The 15,308-nt window shown below is 34.2% G+C and overlaps 1 protein-coding gene across 2 annotated transcripts in view; it reads left to right on the top strand.

Annotated features, from left to right (window-relative positions):
• MSRB3 (methionine sulfoxide reductase B3) overlaps positions 1-15,308 on the top strand; it is a 168,643-nt gene that overhangs the window by 33,308 nt on the left and 120,027 nt on the right. For both annotated transcript variants that reach the window (XM_028532201.2, XM_028532202.2), the window contains exon 2: positions 3,356-3,482. In XM_028532201.2, coding sequence (XP_028388002.1) covers positions 3,407-3,482 — 76 coding nt within the window. In that variant the 5' untranslated portion in view covers positions 3,356-3,406. The remainder of the gene's footprint in view (positions 1-3,355; positions 3,483-15,308) is intronic.

Here is a 15,308-nt window from a genome sequence, read left to right as displayed (position 1 = left end):
TAGATTTAAGTGGAGCCTTTAGGAGATATCATAAAAGTGTATTTAAGGAGTTTGGAGAACAATTTTGAAGGTGAAAGAGAAAGGGAAGTTACAGTCTGGTGGAAACAAAAAGTTCAAATTTAGAAATCTGAATATGTCTCAAACTTTTTACTTATCTCCCTACGTTTTATACTCAGTGCTAAGGAAGAGAATCTTTAAATACTCTTCTTGAATTAATTGAGCACTTACATCAGCCACATCATATAGTAGGTAAGCAGAAGCAGATTACCTAGAGTGGGTTGGTACAACTTCAGGCTTTTGTGTAGTGGTCAAGAGCACTTGCCCAAGAGCTAGATGGCCTGGGTTCAAATCTATTAAAGCACTCAGTCCAATTATTTAAGGGACCTCCTCCTTACTAGCTGTAAGATGTTAGGCAAATGACTTAACCTTCCTGTATCTCTCTTCATCTGAAACTGAGAAAATGACAATATGTATCTTATAAGGCCATGAAGGTTAAAATAGCTAATAAATATGAAGGGCTTAGAATAGTGCCTGCCATATGCTGAGGGCTTCATCAACTGTTATTGTTAGGATATCTCTATCCTACTGTTTTTATTAGGATGATTTACTGTGGAAACCTGTCAAAGAGTAGTTTTCTGGCCTAAATAGGATTCTGTCTTTGGAGAATGGTCTCCTAATTCTAAATAGGATTGGGTATAAGTAGACTGATAGAAAATTTTAATTCTTTAATTTAAAAATATAGTCAATATTTATATACTTAACAATTATAATAGCTAACATTTGCTGAGCTTATACTATGTACCAAGAGTGTTTCAAGTCCTTTTTACCAATTATTTTAGAGTTGAGGGGACTGAGTCATTGATAGAGTAAGTTACCTGCCCAAGGTAATAACAACTAGTTAGGGTCAGGGCCAGGATTCAAACCCAGGTCATCTGACCCTGTAGCTCTCACACATCCATTACAATAACCCTTCTTTTATGCAGATACATTCTGTCTTTTAGATCAGTTTGCCAAAATGTTTCACTTCATTTACTGCAAACGTAAGTTAAGTGCAAAACACTACAAAAATTAATTTTGTTAAATCATTTAAGCATAAAAAGATTTCTTTTTCTGTTGTAGAGATAAGTTGCTTTGGTGTCACATGTTAGAGTCATTTTAACTGTGATTCTTTTGTTCTTTGAAGGTATAAGATTTTGAGTTGGATTTTACTAAGGTACCCAAGTGCAGTATCCATTCTTTACATCTCAGCTACATATTTTTAGAACAGTGTGTAAGTAATGTCACTTTGCATGCATTTTGCAGAAATAGCTGCTTTTTCACTATATTTAAAGTTAAAGCATTAAAATAGTTTGGGTCATATCAAATCCTAACCTATGAAATGCATGCTTTGTAAGATTTGAAAATGGAAAACATTGTGACAAATCAAGCTTTTCGTACTCTTCAGTGTAAAAAGACTATGCTGTTCTAAAAGTTGTTGATCACTTTGTTATTCTACTTCATTGGTGCTAATGCAGCACTATCTGGGCTTGTTTTTGAAGAAAACTGGGCAAAACTAATTTGCCACTAGATGGAGCCCTGGCTATTTGGGTAAAAATAAATGCAACAGCATTTGAACCTTAAATCATTTAGTCATATCATGCTGGAGGGCCCCCGGTGGTATTTGAGGCCCTCAGCTTTTAATTGTAGAATGAATCTTTGTTCTTTGCCTGACCTGCAGAGTGACATCACTCCCTCTCTTCCTGTGCTCTGGCTTTGACACAAGCCAGATGGCTGCAGCCATCGGTAGGCGTGCAGGCTGCCTGGTACAGCAGTTGATGAAACAGAATAGGAAGACGTTTTATGATCAGCTGCAGGAGCACAATGAGGCTGCAGCTTTGCTAAGTAATTACATTTACCGTGCACACTTTATTCCTTGCAAAGAAGGTTGCAAGGAAAAAATACATTTTTACTTATAGTGTTGTGAGGTATAGACCTTTGATCTTTTATTAGTCAGTAGTCTGCTCCAAAGGAATGCTCTCTTTTCCCTGCTCTGCAATCACTCGTGAAAATGGCATGTTTATTTACATTTAATGGTTCTTTCAGGCTGTGCATTGTAATACTTACCTTTCCTCTTCTTCTCTTTTGTCTCCAGTTAGTCACACAGAAATGTTTTAGTTTTGTAGTGAGCTTAGTTTGGAGAAGTCAGAGTTCAGGCATGTTAATACAAGCAGATTTTTGTCAGATATACTCCAGAGTGATTTGGTAAAATATATTACTGTTTATTATGTGTTTGTTCTTCAAGGAGGTCAGAAGAGACCAGGAACAGGCTTTTATTTTGGGGGGATAAGGGTCAGGAAATGAAGTAGACATTAATTTTATATCCATTTTTGAAATTTAGTGGTTAAGGTCACTTGCAATGCCAGTTTTAAATAAAATATTAGAAGTTAATATTAATCTATTATTTTCCATCTTCACTTGAAGTTAATCTTTACTAACTGAAAGATTGTACAAAACTTTAAACACTAACTGCACTTTTTTTCTAAAGTTTTGTCACACAGTTTTGAGATTCTTTTACATGACTCATTTTGAAAAACTTTAAAAAATATTTTCACCACTTTTAAGACTAAGTTGTGAATATTATTCATGGAATAGACCTAGAAATTACAAGCTATGAAATCAAATGAAAAATTTGTATTCACTATGCTTTGTTCAAACTTAACACTGTTTCTAAAGTGAAGTCTTCTAGTTGTCCCTAGGTTATTTGGCTCTCTATTAACAAAAAATGAAACTCTAATAAAAGAAATCTCTTAATCTTACAATATTTTACAGTCTTCTCCAGGGAGGGCGATTTGCAAAAATTGCTGGAAGAAAGCAGTGTGGTGTAAGGAAAGAACATGGCTTTGCAGTAGATATAACAGGGTTTTCTAATCCTTTTTCATTTGTTATTTGCTTTGTGCCCTTGGACCTTTGAGCCTCGATTTCCTCACATATTTATTGGGGGATAAAACCTACCCCCTAGGTTTATTGCAAGAGTGAAATGATACAATGTGTTTATTAGGCCCCAGACAGCTCCTGTCACATGGTATGCACTTAGTAAATGCTAATTCCTTTCAACTGTTTCAAAAGTTCATCTCTTTTCTGAACTGCATGCAAAATGGGTTCACAGTTTACACTATTATAGTGTGTCTATTTTATTCATAAAATATAAATAATCCTGGGTTGAAAGTAAGCTCACCATCTGAAAAATAGGCACTTGAAATTTATTAGCACTGTGTATGTGTGTTCATTTCCAGATAAAACTGTAACCATGAATTGTGCCATGAATGTGCTTCACATTTGTGATGTGTTAACTTTTTTCTTTTTTTCTCCTATTCAGCTCTTGCCCCTGTTCTTTGCCTCTCGTTTTGTTGGGGAAGATATCACAGTGATGTCTGCATTCAACCTGCTGCATTTGATGACAAAGAGCCAGCCAGTGTCCCTGCGAGCCTGTGGGCTTCCCTCAGGTTGCTGCTTCTTGTACTGTACCTAGTGAGGGCACTGGTCCCTGTGGGTGTTTCTGCTGCAGGAAATGATACAACCATAATGCTTTGCCAAATTTCGTTTTCTTTTACTTGGGCCCTAATTTGAAGACGGAAATTGGTTATAAATCACCACTCTACTTTGAGTAACATTCATTTCCACAATCCTTACAACCCTTGGAAACATTGTGCAGTTCCCTAGCTCAGAATATAATTGTCACTAATATTTCACGATATCTTCTTGTTCTTTAATGCACACTACACATCTGAAAATCATAATGTTGTTCATAAGAGGCTGGCAGTCTTGATAAGAAACTGCTCCAAATTACACAAAATAAGACATTCATCTTGTTAAAGGATAATGACATCCTTTTAATTTCACATGTGGCCATTCCTTTAGGAAAGAAAAAATGAAAAAGAACAACTTTAGTATAATAAAGTTACTTATTATAGTTAAAAAGAAAAAATGTTCTACTTAACAATTACCAAATCAACAGAACTAATATAGTATATGTCAACTGGTTCTTAAATTAGAACCAACACTCTTTTAAGAAATGTGATTTTATGCATGGAAGTCCAAAATTTCATTATGTGCTTGTATAAGTTTAATACTTTCTTATGAAAATCACAATGGTCAGATATTTTCTGTGAACTTTATTGTCAATATTATTTATGTTTTCTATTAATGTACATATATCTATTACTATTTTGTATAGAGAATTTAATTCCAACTCATTAAACATTCATTGAATATTAACTGTGAGTGCCAGACATTGTGTGAAGCAGTGAGGATGCAGTGATGAACGAGACCCAGGTGATTGCTTTAGCTGGTACAGGATGGACGTGGAGTGTGTGAGGACTGTCGAACCACATGGCGCTAAGACTAGGCCAAAAGCATTTATGCCTGGGATGTTAGGGGAAACCAAATGAGGATGGTCCTAGCTCTTTCCTTAGGGCAAGAAATTTTGGAAGGTAGAGAAGTTCTCTGAAGTTTAAGGAGGGCCTCGTTAAGGATATAATGTTTGAGCTGAACTCAGTCTGTGAGCAGCAGTTAGCAAAGGGTCCAAAGAAGGGGAAGGACAGTTCTAACGTATGGAGTAGCATGGGCAAAATATCAAGGCTTGAAAAAGCAAGGTATGTTTAGAGAAATGAGACTATTTTATATGGCTTGCTTGTCTGGGTGAGGCAAGTAGTAGAGGTGAGGAAGAAAGGTAGCCACATGAGGAAACATCTTATCTGATGTTTAAAGGAATTTAAATCTTGGGCAGGAGATAAAGGGGGAATGACATGACTTGATTTGCATTTTATGATTATTGATTTAGTGTGGTGGAAGGTCAGTGCTGGTTCCAGATGTTTCTATAAGAAGACCGGGATGGCCACTTGATTAGAAGTGGGGGATAAGGCATTTGTCTTAAAGCTGTGTTTGAATAGTGAACATCTTTTTGTTTAGAAAATAGGTTTTATGTCTATTTCTGGTGACATGAGAGGCTAATGAAGCTTAATGCATGGGGGTCCCCACCACGGAGCCTCCCCCAGCCAGCCAAGCCCCTGCACTGGCACTGGAGTGTGCTGGAGGCGTCTGAGGCTGGAGGGACGCATGAAATGCTGGGGGCCTTAACAGTTGGTCATTACACCAGCTTTGGAAAGAAGGAGGATGGATCAGATAGTGACTCAGGTTGTAGGACTGACAAGGTTTATCTGTTGAATTGTATATGAGTTTGAGGGAGAATATTGACCAATGTAGTCCCTGTGCCATGTGGAGTTTTTCATTATGAAATCCTTTAATTCCGTGATTGTCATATCTCGAGGAGTACTCCATTAATCAATCGTTTCTGTAAATACTTAGCCTCTTCTGTGTACTGCAAATTCATAAAAGCTATGCTGGTGTTCTCACATGTTGGGTATTTTTTCAGGAATACATGGTTACATATAAATGAAAAACCCTTCATGTTACAATTGTTATATGTACTATGTATGAAAGGATGTCATAATGAAATTCTTTAACTGAGATATAAATTTGTTTAAACTTTGATATCAAAATGATTCAAAGATAAATTAACAAGCTGATAAGGCTTAAGAAGTAATCATTATAATTCAGTTCTTAATCACCCCACTTCTGGAGTTTGACTGGGTTTGAAATCTGGCTTTGCCACTTAACTTAGCTGTGTGGCTTGGCTTCCTTATTTGTATTATTATTTGAATAATAATAATACTCACCTGAAAGGATTGCTGCAAGAATGAAATAGATTACAGTGTGAAAGCTGCTTAGAGCAGTGGCTGGCAGATAGCAAGCAACATATGTAAATGTTCACTAAATTACATATACGTATCACCATATGTATATGTAACTTACATATACATATCTATATTTATCTGTATTTGTAGTTTTCTAGTACAATAGACTTTTCAAAACATTTAAGTTTGTCTCATCTTTCACTTCAATATTTTTTTAAAGATTTTATTTATTTTATTTTTAGGGAGGGAAGGGAGGGAGAAAGAGAGAGAGAGAGAAACATCAATGTGCGGTTGCTGGGGGCCGTGGCCTGCAACCCAGGCATGTGCCCTGACTGGGAATCGAACCTGCGATGCTTTGGTTCACAGCCCGCGCTCAATCCACTGAGTTATGCCAGCCAGACACTTCACTATTTTCAATAGGAAACACAAATGCACTTTATGTTTGAGAAATAACCCTTTTAGTATGTCGTTTTGATCTCTTTAGTTTAATTATATATCCTAATGAACTGAAATTCAAATTGTGTGAATATACAACACATTTCTGTTAGTCTTACCCTGTACTGATGGAAGCCCCGAGAAAGTCTCCATCTTTCTGGCTTGCAAACCCATTTTAATTTGATAAATGAATTGGCCAGCACAGTATTCTCTAATTCCTTAGCCAGTTAACACCACTTACTTTTAAAGTGTTATCAAAGTCAGTCTTCTGGTGTTTACATTGTAATGAATATTAGCAAAATCTTTATTTATCAAACAGAATTTTACTTGTAGAAGTATAAAAATATTGAAGAAATTAAGTTCAACAATAATGAAACAAACTATTCCAATTTTGAAAATACAAATAAAATCTAATGGGAATTCTAGCCCTTATTACTTTGTACAGGTAGGGAGGGAAGAGGTCAAAATTTGGAGATATAGGAAATTAAGGTGAAAGTTTGAAATCTTGCTTTAATTTACTATTCCTGGTCAAAACCCATTACAACAAAAATCTCTGTAAATCAAAAAGATTTCTGCTCCCAAGCCAGTACTCTACTAATTTCAGGTATTATTCAATACAAAATAATTCCAGAACTAAAAAATAATTGGAACAGTCTCTCAAAGTTGATTATAACTGGATTGACCTGTATGAAGGCCACATCCCAGAAGAGTGATATATCATTTTTCAGCTTTGACTTCCTTCTTATTTTTTAATAAAGCATAATTTTAATTTAGAGCTTATTAAGTGCATCTGAATTATGGTTCACTCATGTTTGTAATTAAAGGTAATTTTTCTCTCTCAGAATTTCTTCTTAATATCCTGGAACAGTTTCTTTTATGTATTAAAAGGAGCACTGGAATAGGAGTCAGAAAACTCTAACCATAGCTCTGTAATTAACTTCTGTGACCTTGAACATATCAGTAAACTTCTCCAGATCTTAGTCTATCTTTAACATGAGAAATTCAAATGAGATAATCTGTTAAATTCTGAAATTCTGTGACTTTCTTAACTGTCATTTGCTTTTACTTTTGGCTTTAGCTAAAACAAATCTGAAAACTCAGCACCAATCCATGGCTGGAAATTCACAGAGAAGGCTGCTGGGTGGCATGGGAGGGCAGGACTGTTTTCCTGTTTGAGCACTGGAGTCCTACTCTAGTCAAGCCTGAAGCACTATTGGAGGAGGGATTAAGAGGCACAATTTTATACATAGTTTCAGTGCTTGATAAAATTTAGTCTAATTGTAGCTTAGACTAGTTATCATGGTAGTTTTCAGCCAAGTGAGAATATTTGTGTACATAGTACTAATTACTGGGATAAATTATAGTCTTCTCTAACATCATACACATAATATGTAGTTGTTGCTCTTACTTGACTTTAGTGGTAATTTTTTTCTAATGTAGAAATTGGAGGTCTTAGCGATATTTTGAAAATGGTATTTGTAAGTCATAGAATATAATCTACGTAACTAGAACTCTCTCTTAGTCAGGGACTTGCGGCTCTAGAGCTTAGCACAGTGCCTGGCACTTCATAAACATTTGTTAAGTGAGTGAATAAACATTTAGAAAGTTTGCATGTAGGTGAAATGATAGCTATAAGAGATACAAACTTATTTGAGGCACTTTTATATGGGAAGATTAAAAGTAAGTTAATAGTAGTTTGGTTGTCTTTTGAGTGAAAAACAGTTTTCTTCTTTCACTTCATGGTATTAATACAACATGGTGGACGTCTTAGGTCTGAATCACATTGTAGCTACACAGATAACAAATAACACAGATTCAGTGCATATTATTCAGACTTGCTTTTACTTTTTCTCTCAAACAGTTTGAGTTTTGGTGGTAGATAACCTGTTTGAGGAAGGGAATAAATGCCTGTTACGCTTATTATGAGAATTAAAAATTCTGGCTCATTTGACCACTTTTATCTGGAGCAAATATTGTTTGTTATGCTCTGAATTCTCCATTTGTAAAGAGGAAATGTTTGTAAGGAGATTTGTACTAAAGCAACATCCATAAATAAGAAGTACTACTTACTATTTAAGTTTGTGCTGGCAGTAGTTCATTAATGGTATCTGATATTATGTTTACCTTTTAAGAAATCATTAAAGTTATCAACATGCTGTTTACCTACTAAATACTTGGCTTTCTATTTTAATTTTTTAAAAACCTTTTTTGTCATGAAAAGATGAACCATTTCCATGGTTACTTGATAAAAGTTGCATATGTGTACTACACACACTTTTTCATATAATTTCAAATTTTTTGTTAAATATTCTGAAACTCCTAAGAGAGGACTCTTTGATTGTAAGTTCAGAACCTGTGTTCTAAAAGATCATGAACCCTGACTGGTGTGGCTCAGTGGATTGAGTGCTGGCCTGCAAATTGAAAGGTCACCAATTTGGTTCCCAGTCAGGGCACATGCCTGGCTTGCGGGCCAGGTCCCCAGCTGGGGGCACGTGAGAGGCAACTGATCAATATCTCTCTCACACATGGATGTTTCTCTCCCTCCCTTTTCCCCTCCTTTCCCCTGTCTCTAAAAGTAAATAAATCTCTTTAAAAAACAAAAGATACACATGAAACCAATATAAAACTGATCAGAACACAGTATTTCTGACTTTTCTATTGATAATCACCAATGGAATTCTCTCCTGCTTGTTTAAATTAATGCCCTCTATTCTGCAGTTTTCACCATTCTTACATGTTCCTCTTATCTAACCTATTTGATTATATTAAAAATCCTCTGGGGTAAGACTTTAAAAAAAAAGAGATAAGTAGTTCTTTAAAAATAGACATACACATTTCAACTCACATTGTTCACAGAATAATTTGCAATTGATTGAATAGTATCCACTTTTTCCAGTAGATGGCACTAGATTTACATTCTTTCACAGCAGGAAAGGGCACTGATACCAGCACATAGGTGCATTGTGAAAACTTAAACAAAAGTATGTAAAAAATATCCAGTTAAGAACATATGGATTTACAAACCACAAATTTTTCTGCTTATATTACGTTCAAACAATATTTGTGGAGTGCAAAACCTTTTTCCATTTTCAATAGGATTCCAACCTCCTTATGCTTGGACATCTCATTGAAACTGTCTTTCATGTGTAGACTTGCTATAAACTAAAACAAGTTTTCATAAATTAACTTATCTTCTATCCAAATAGCTGATTTAACAGTAATTTATAGTTTTATATAAAGCTAAATTTTCTTCAGCAGACCACCCAAGAATTAGAGAAAATTTCACATTTTGTTTTGCTGTGTTTTGGATTTTTATAGAATCTTGAAAATGTTATTAGTTTAACATGTTGACTGTTAAGCATGAATTGGTTTTTTGCATGAATTAAAATATTTTTGGAAACTAAGAAAATTTATATTTAAAATGTTGATTAATGAGTACTCTGATGTAGCTAACATTTTTAAAACAAAATGTTTTAGTAGCTCAATGATATAATAAAGTTTTAGTTAATGTTGAAAATTTGCTATACAGCATCTAATTACTACATGAGCTTTAAAAATTGTGCACAAGGTTAAATATTATAGAACTATGCATCTGTATGAATAAGGTGTTGGGCATATGGTTTGTTAAATATGGATTTTGTTAATTTTCTGTTAAATATGAAATAAATTCTTCATATTATTTATTAATTATAAAATATATAAGTAACATCTGGTAGCAACAGAGATAAAATGGGCATGAACAAAAAAAATAAAACAAATTTTAGTTTTTTTGAGAAATTCCTTAGTTAATAATGACTATAAGGAATGTAAAGCATATATGAGTTCTAAAAACAAATGATAATTCTATAAGGTTAAATTATTTAGACAATAAGGACTTTTGGGGAATTATGTAGGTAGAGCTATTAGATGTTTGTTTGTCTAAACATATTCACAATAATGTCTTCTAACAGATCACAGAAAGATTTATCAAAATGAGACCAAGCCACCTTTGACTCTCAGCAAATGTGTTTAATGAAGGACTAAGCTATGAATGACAATATAAAAGACTCACTAATATAGAGGCTAGGTAGTGATGAATTTTCATTATCAGTCTTTTCTAGTTTATAGCTTCATCCTAAACATTTTATTTAGAGGTTAAATTTCTCATGGCTGCTTTTGTTAGATACATTTTCATCTAAAATGCTTCAAATAAATTTTACTGAGATGCATTGGCAAATTATCTCTAATTACTTCTTGGGCCTTTGCATTTAAAATCAACCATTTATTTGAAAATTTAAAATCCCCATATCATTTATTTGAATTCCTTATTTTTCTCCCTTTTTATATTTAGTATATTTGAATTTGTATTAGTCACATAAAATACATGTTATAAGAATATACTATGAAATGACAAAGATACCAGTTATTTAGGTGATTTGTAAGATCCATACATTTATAGAATTGAAGTTTACTCAGTAACTACTTTGGTAAGCATTTCCTTCAACACTATATATTATTTATTATGTTCAGCGACATATTTACAAAGAATAGAATGCTAATTTAAATTGTTAGATTATTTGAACTTTAAGCAAGCGAAAAAACTCAAAATTCTATACAGCTTTAAGATTTTGTTTTGTTGCAGAAATGCATGTTAGCTCAGAATAATACAGCTCTTCATATTATATTGCATTTTGATTAATATTTTAATATATCTTGTGCAAATTTTATATATCACAAGTTTCAGAGCTTGCCATTGTATTATTGGTATTGGTGAAGAAGCAACCTATTTTTTTCAACCCTAAGAATCTGACTTGTACCTTTTAGTCCCATACTTCATCTGTAAGCTGAGAATGATATAACTTTCTTGTTAACTTTTTCACCACTAGATATTGGCCTCATGTGTAAACATTGTCTGACATTTCCCAGAAATCTACTTTGTGCAACTTTAATCTCTGTGTATAAGGAAGAATAACTAGAAAACTTTTTTAAAAAGGAGGGGGTGGCACCTCAAATAAGCCTGGGAAAGGTGATGGGTTTGATCAGTCAAAGTCTTTTCCTAATACAGGAAAATCCTTGCTTACTACAAAATGAGCTCCAGAAAGACAGACTTTTTGTTTTGCTTTTTTGGTCTCTGTCACAGAGTAGGTGTTCAATAAGTATTTGTTGAATGAATGAATGGGTGTGAATAAGTAGCATCATTGTATGTATCAAAATAATACCACATTGTAAACAATGTGATCTCTGTTTTTAAGGAATGTACATACTCGTGAGAAAGATGGCCAGTTTGGGTCCAGGTTTTGTTTTTAATAGGATGAAGCAAGTTATATACTTAATGGTTTTATGAATCTATAATATATAAAAACTTTCTCCTTTCTTTACTGTGGAGGAAGGAGGTAGAAGTGAGAAGCATTGTTCTTCTCTCTGCCCAGGTGGATTCTTGGATAGGATTTGAAGCAATGACAGTTTTTCTGAAGGATATTGAAGGAATGTGTAGATGTAATTAGCAGGAGGTGGTAGGGGTGGGGGATGGCAGCATGGGGGTGGGAATGGAATGTGGGCATATGGGTTAGTAGAAGATCAGTATGTTAAAAGATGTGAAAGCACAACAAAGCATGGGTTCAGGAGAGAAATGTAATGAATGAATAAATTAAAAGAGGAAAGCTGCAGACAAGAGAACCTGTCTCTCATTAACCAGGTGTGTGACCATGTCAAGTAACTTCTTTGGGCCTTGGTTTTGTCTTGGGGGAATTTTGACTAGAAGTTCATCTATTTTCTAAATTATAATCTAAGGGGGAGCATTTGAGATCTTGCCCCCCAACATATGCTTTTAGTTTAGCTCAAATAAACTCACAAAAATTCAAAAAAAATTATGATCTGAGGAACACTAGTTCTAGTAATACCCTCTAAATCATACCTCATCATCTAACTGAGAAACTGCATATTGTCAAATTTTATAAATTCTAAGATGTGCTCCTTCTATCATCAATTTTATCATCCTGATAATTGGGTTGCAGCTTAAAAAGATCATTGTGATAAGAAAGTATTGTTTCATAGGCTGGCAACACTTTTTTACTTTCCTAGTGGAGCATAAAATAATGGTGTGTCAAAATACCACATTTTTAGTAGTACACATTGCCATAAGAGGTCTTCGTTAAGAAACCCATGTAACCTGGTTGGACTGCGGAAACTTTCTGACCCCCACCCCCAAGAGGAGCAACCTTAGCATATTTTCAGAGCCAGTATATATTTTCAGTAATGCTCAATTAGGTAATCTCATAGTCTTAAATCCAGAGAGTTAATGGAATATCAGTCATAAAAGATTTGAATGTGGAACTCTTGAGAGGTAATAAAAGATTCAGAATAGTAATAGAAGAAAAAAATTTAATCCATCATCATTTATTCCTTTTATAATTTCACTGATTTATTAAGCAAATAGAGTTGTTGCAGTTTTTAAACTAAATTCTAAGAAACATAGCCAAAAATATCATTTAGAAAATATCTTTTAGGAAGAAAATTTAAATAGCAATAATTAAAACGGAGAGTTGAATAAACATTTAAATGCAACATGTACTTATTTAGTGCTTACTGTTGCCCAGGCACATTGTGAGGTGCTAGGCATGCAAACATGACTGAAATATGTGTGTTCACTGTTTCTCAGGAGACGTTGAATAATTTAAGAGAATCCGTGTACATTTTCTTTAATTATCTGGGTCATAAAGAAAATTATGAATTTTTTTGCTCTTTTCCTCCAAAATCTACCAGATTTTTGTAGAATGTACAGACTTAGATGTAGCTGTCTCATTGAGTAGCAATTGCAGATTTGTTTTCTGCTTATTGTGCATAATTAATTTAGATTTTAAATTTGATTTGGGCAGCAATGCAATTTTTAGAAATTTACAAAGTAAGCTCTCAGATAATATAAACTTTATATTTTTCTAATGAGAATGTTACATTTAAATAAAGTCCTGCATCATAACCTAAGAGAGGGCTCCTTTCCTTCCTTTCTGTGGGTGGTTACCTCTCATCTCCCTTGCAGTCTGTGTTCCCGAGGGGGCAAGGAAGCATGGAAGAGAAAGCTATTTTGTGCAAGTCTTTTTGATTGCATGTGAAATGTAGAATGGAAATGAGCCTGTCTGTTTTTAATTTTTTTTTTCTGTATGGGCTATGATGTTCTAGTGAAGACCCTTACTGGAAAAAAAAATTAAAAACAGGGAACTCCAACTTTGTCAGACGTTTCACATGCAATCAGATAGACTTGAAGTTAAATGACTCTCTCTTCCACTACTGTCATTTGATGATGGAAATGCCTTTAAAAGTTCTCTTTTTACTTAAATGCTTTGCAACACAGAAAATGCTTTTTGGATTAAGGCATGTTTTAAATATTTTCCTAAACTCTAGGCTTTATGGTCCACATTAATATCAAAATCATTGCTCTTAGTATTTGCATTACATTTTGAAGAGTTGATACTTTGGGGTTTTTTTTTTTGGATACTTAAAGAATGCTGATAAAATTACTACTACACATGAATTCAAAAATTAAAAATTTGTAACACACAAGTAAAAGACAGAATGTAAAATGTGGTTTCTATCTTGCGGAGTCATTCAGGTGAAGGTTTCATCAGGATGAACACAGCAGTTAAGCTCCCTATTGTCCCCTCTCAAGAAAACCATGCACTCTCACAAATGAGAACTTACTCTGAAAGGCTAGAAGTTTTAGTCATTAATAGGCTTCACATGCTGTGGAAAGTATATTTACTCCCATTGATTTATTGTGAGGGAAAGTTTGCACATATACCCCTTAATAAATAAAACTGCCTTATTTATCAGCTCCCCAATTTCTCCTCTGACAAATCTTCATCTATAATTTATTCTGGCTCTTTTTTCTTTGTTAAGTTAGCTGATACCGTTTACATGAATGACTCTACATTCCTTTCCTCAGGATAAGAAGACTTGCCACCTTGACACCATTCCCATCTGGTCACGCTGCTTCTTTCAGCTTGTCTAGATGGAATTTTCTTCTCTATTTGAATCTCTCTGACCTTGTACACCCTGTTTCTACAAATTTTGTGAGTGTTCCATATTCCAGTTATAACTGGACAGAGTCAGTCTAGGTGGACTAAGTTTAAGAGTGTTAATGTCTTCTATGTCAACTGTCTTTACACAAAATTTTGCATATACTTTTTCTATAAGACTACTCATGGTCATGGTGGTTTTTCTTATCTTCCTGCTAGGTTCCCAGGGCAGAAGCCTTGACTTGCTCATTTTTTACTTTTCAGTGCTCCTCACAGTTCTTGATTCATTGTTAAAGTTTGATAAGTAGTTGCAGAAAGTATGGATTAATATTAGGTTCAATAGTTTATAGCTTCAAAGGATTAATAATTGGAGAATAAAGCAGAAATAACTGAAGACATTTGAGAATAATTGCAAGATGCTACATTAGCCTGTGTGAATAGTACCTTGCAGAGTAAATACACTAATCCTAAGGGTATACAGTTGAAAGGCGTGAACAGAATAGGGGTGGATTTATCAGGGTATTTACTTGGAAGGAAAACTTGCTTGAAAATATTTCTCAGTTTATCTGTTCAAACCGTCAGTATGGAAACCAGAGGACCAATGCTATCATTCAACTATGTGCCACTAAAACATAGGGTCTTGTTTAACCCAAGAAGTTAAAAATGGTAGGCTGCCTTGGCATGCTTCTAATGGTCATTGATGTTAATTGGAGCTCTGTGCGTGGATCAATAGGATGTAACTGAAACTGATCCATAGAACTGTTTTAGGTGAAATAATAGAAAAACAGCAAAAAGGTATGAAATGTGATTATTCCTGTAACGAGTATATGATTTTTCTCACCTATAGAAAAGAAAAATCTTTACTATTAAAAGAAACATTTGTCTGCTTTCTGACACCTAAGCCCTGGAGTTTTATTTTCTTTGTGTTATAGTTTGGACTTGGGAGACAGATGAAATTAAACTGAATCTGAAGGTGAAAATTAAAATGTTTTTAAAAAGTGGAAACTAAATTGAGGTGCTAATTTTATGCTTTAGTTATACATGTTCTCTGCCATCAGCAAAGATTACTCTGAAGGGGAGAGTTAGTGAAGTGGTTCAGAAGAGTTTGGCCAAAGCATTATGTAGGAGCATTGTTTGGCCAAAGGATTTC

The sequence above is a fragment of the Phyllostomus discolor genome, chromosome 2 (assembly GCF_004126475.2).
Source record: "Phyllostomus discolor isolate MPI-MPIP mPhyDis1 chromosome 2, mPhyDis1.pri.v3, whole genome shotgun sequence".
Classification (NCBI taxonomy): Eukaryota; Metazoa; Chordata; class Mammalia; order Chiroptera; family Phyllostomidae; genus Phyllostomus; species Phyllostomus discolor.
Note: the sequence above shows the minus strand (reverse complement) of the source record. Positions and strands in the feature narration are given on the sequence as shown.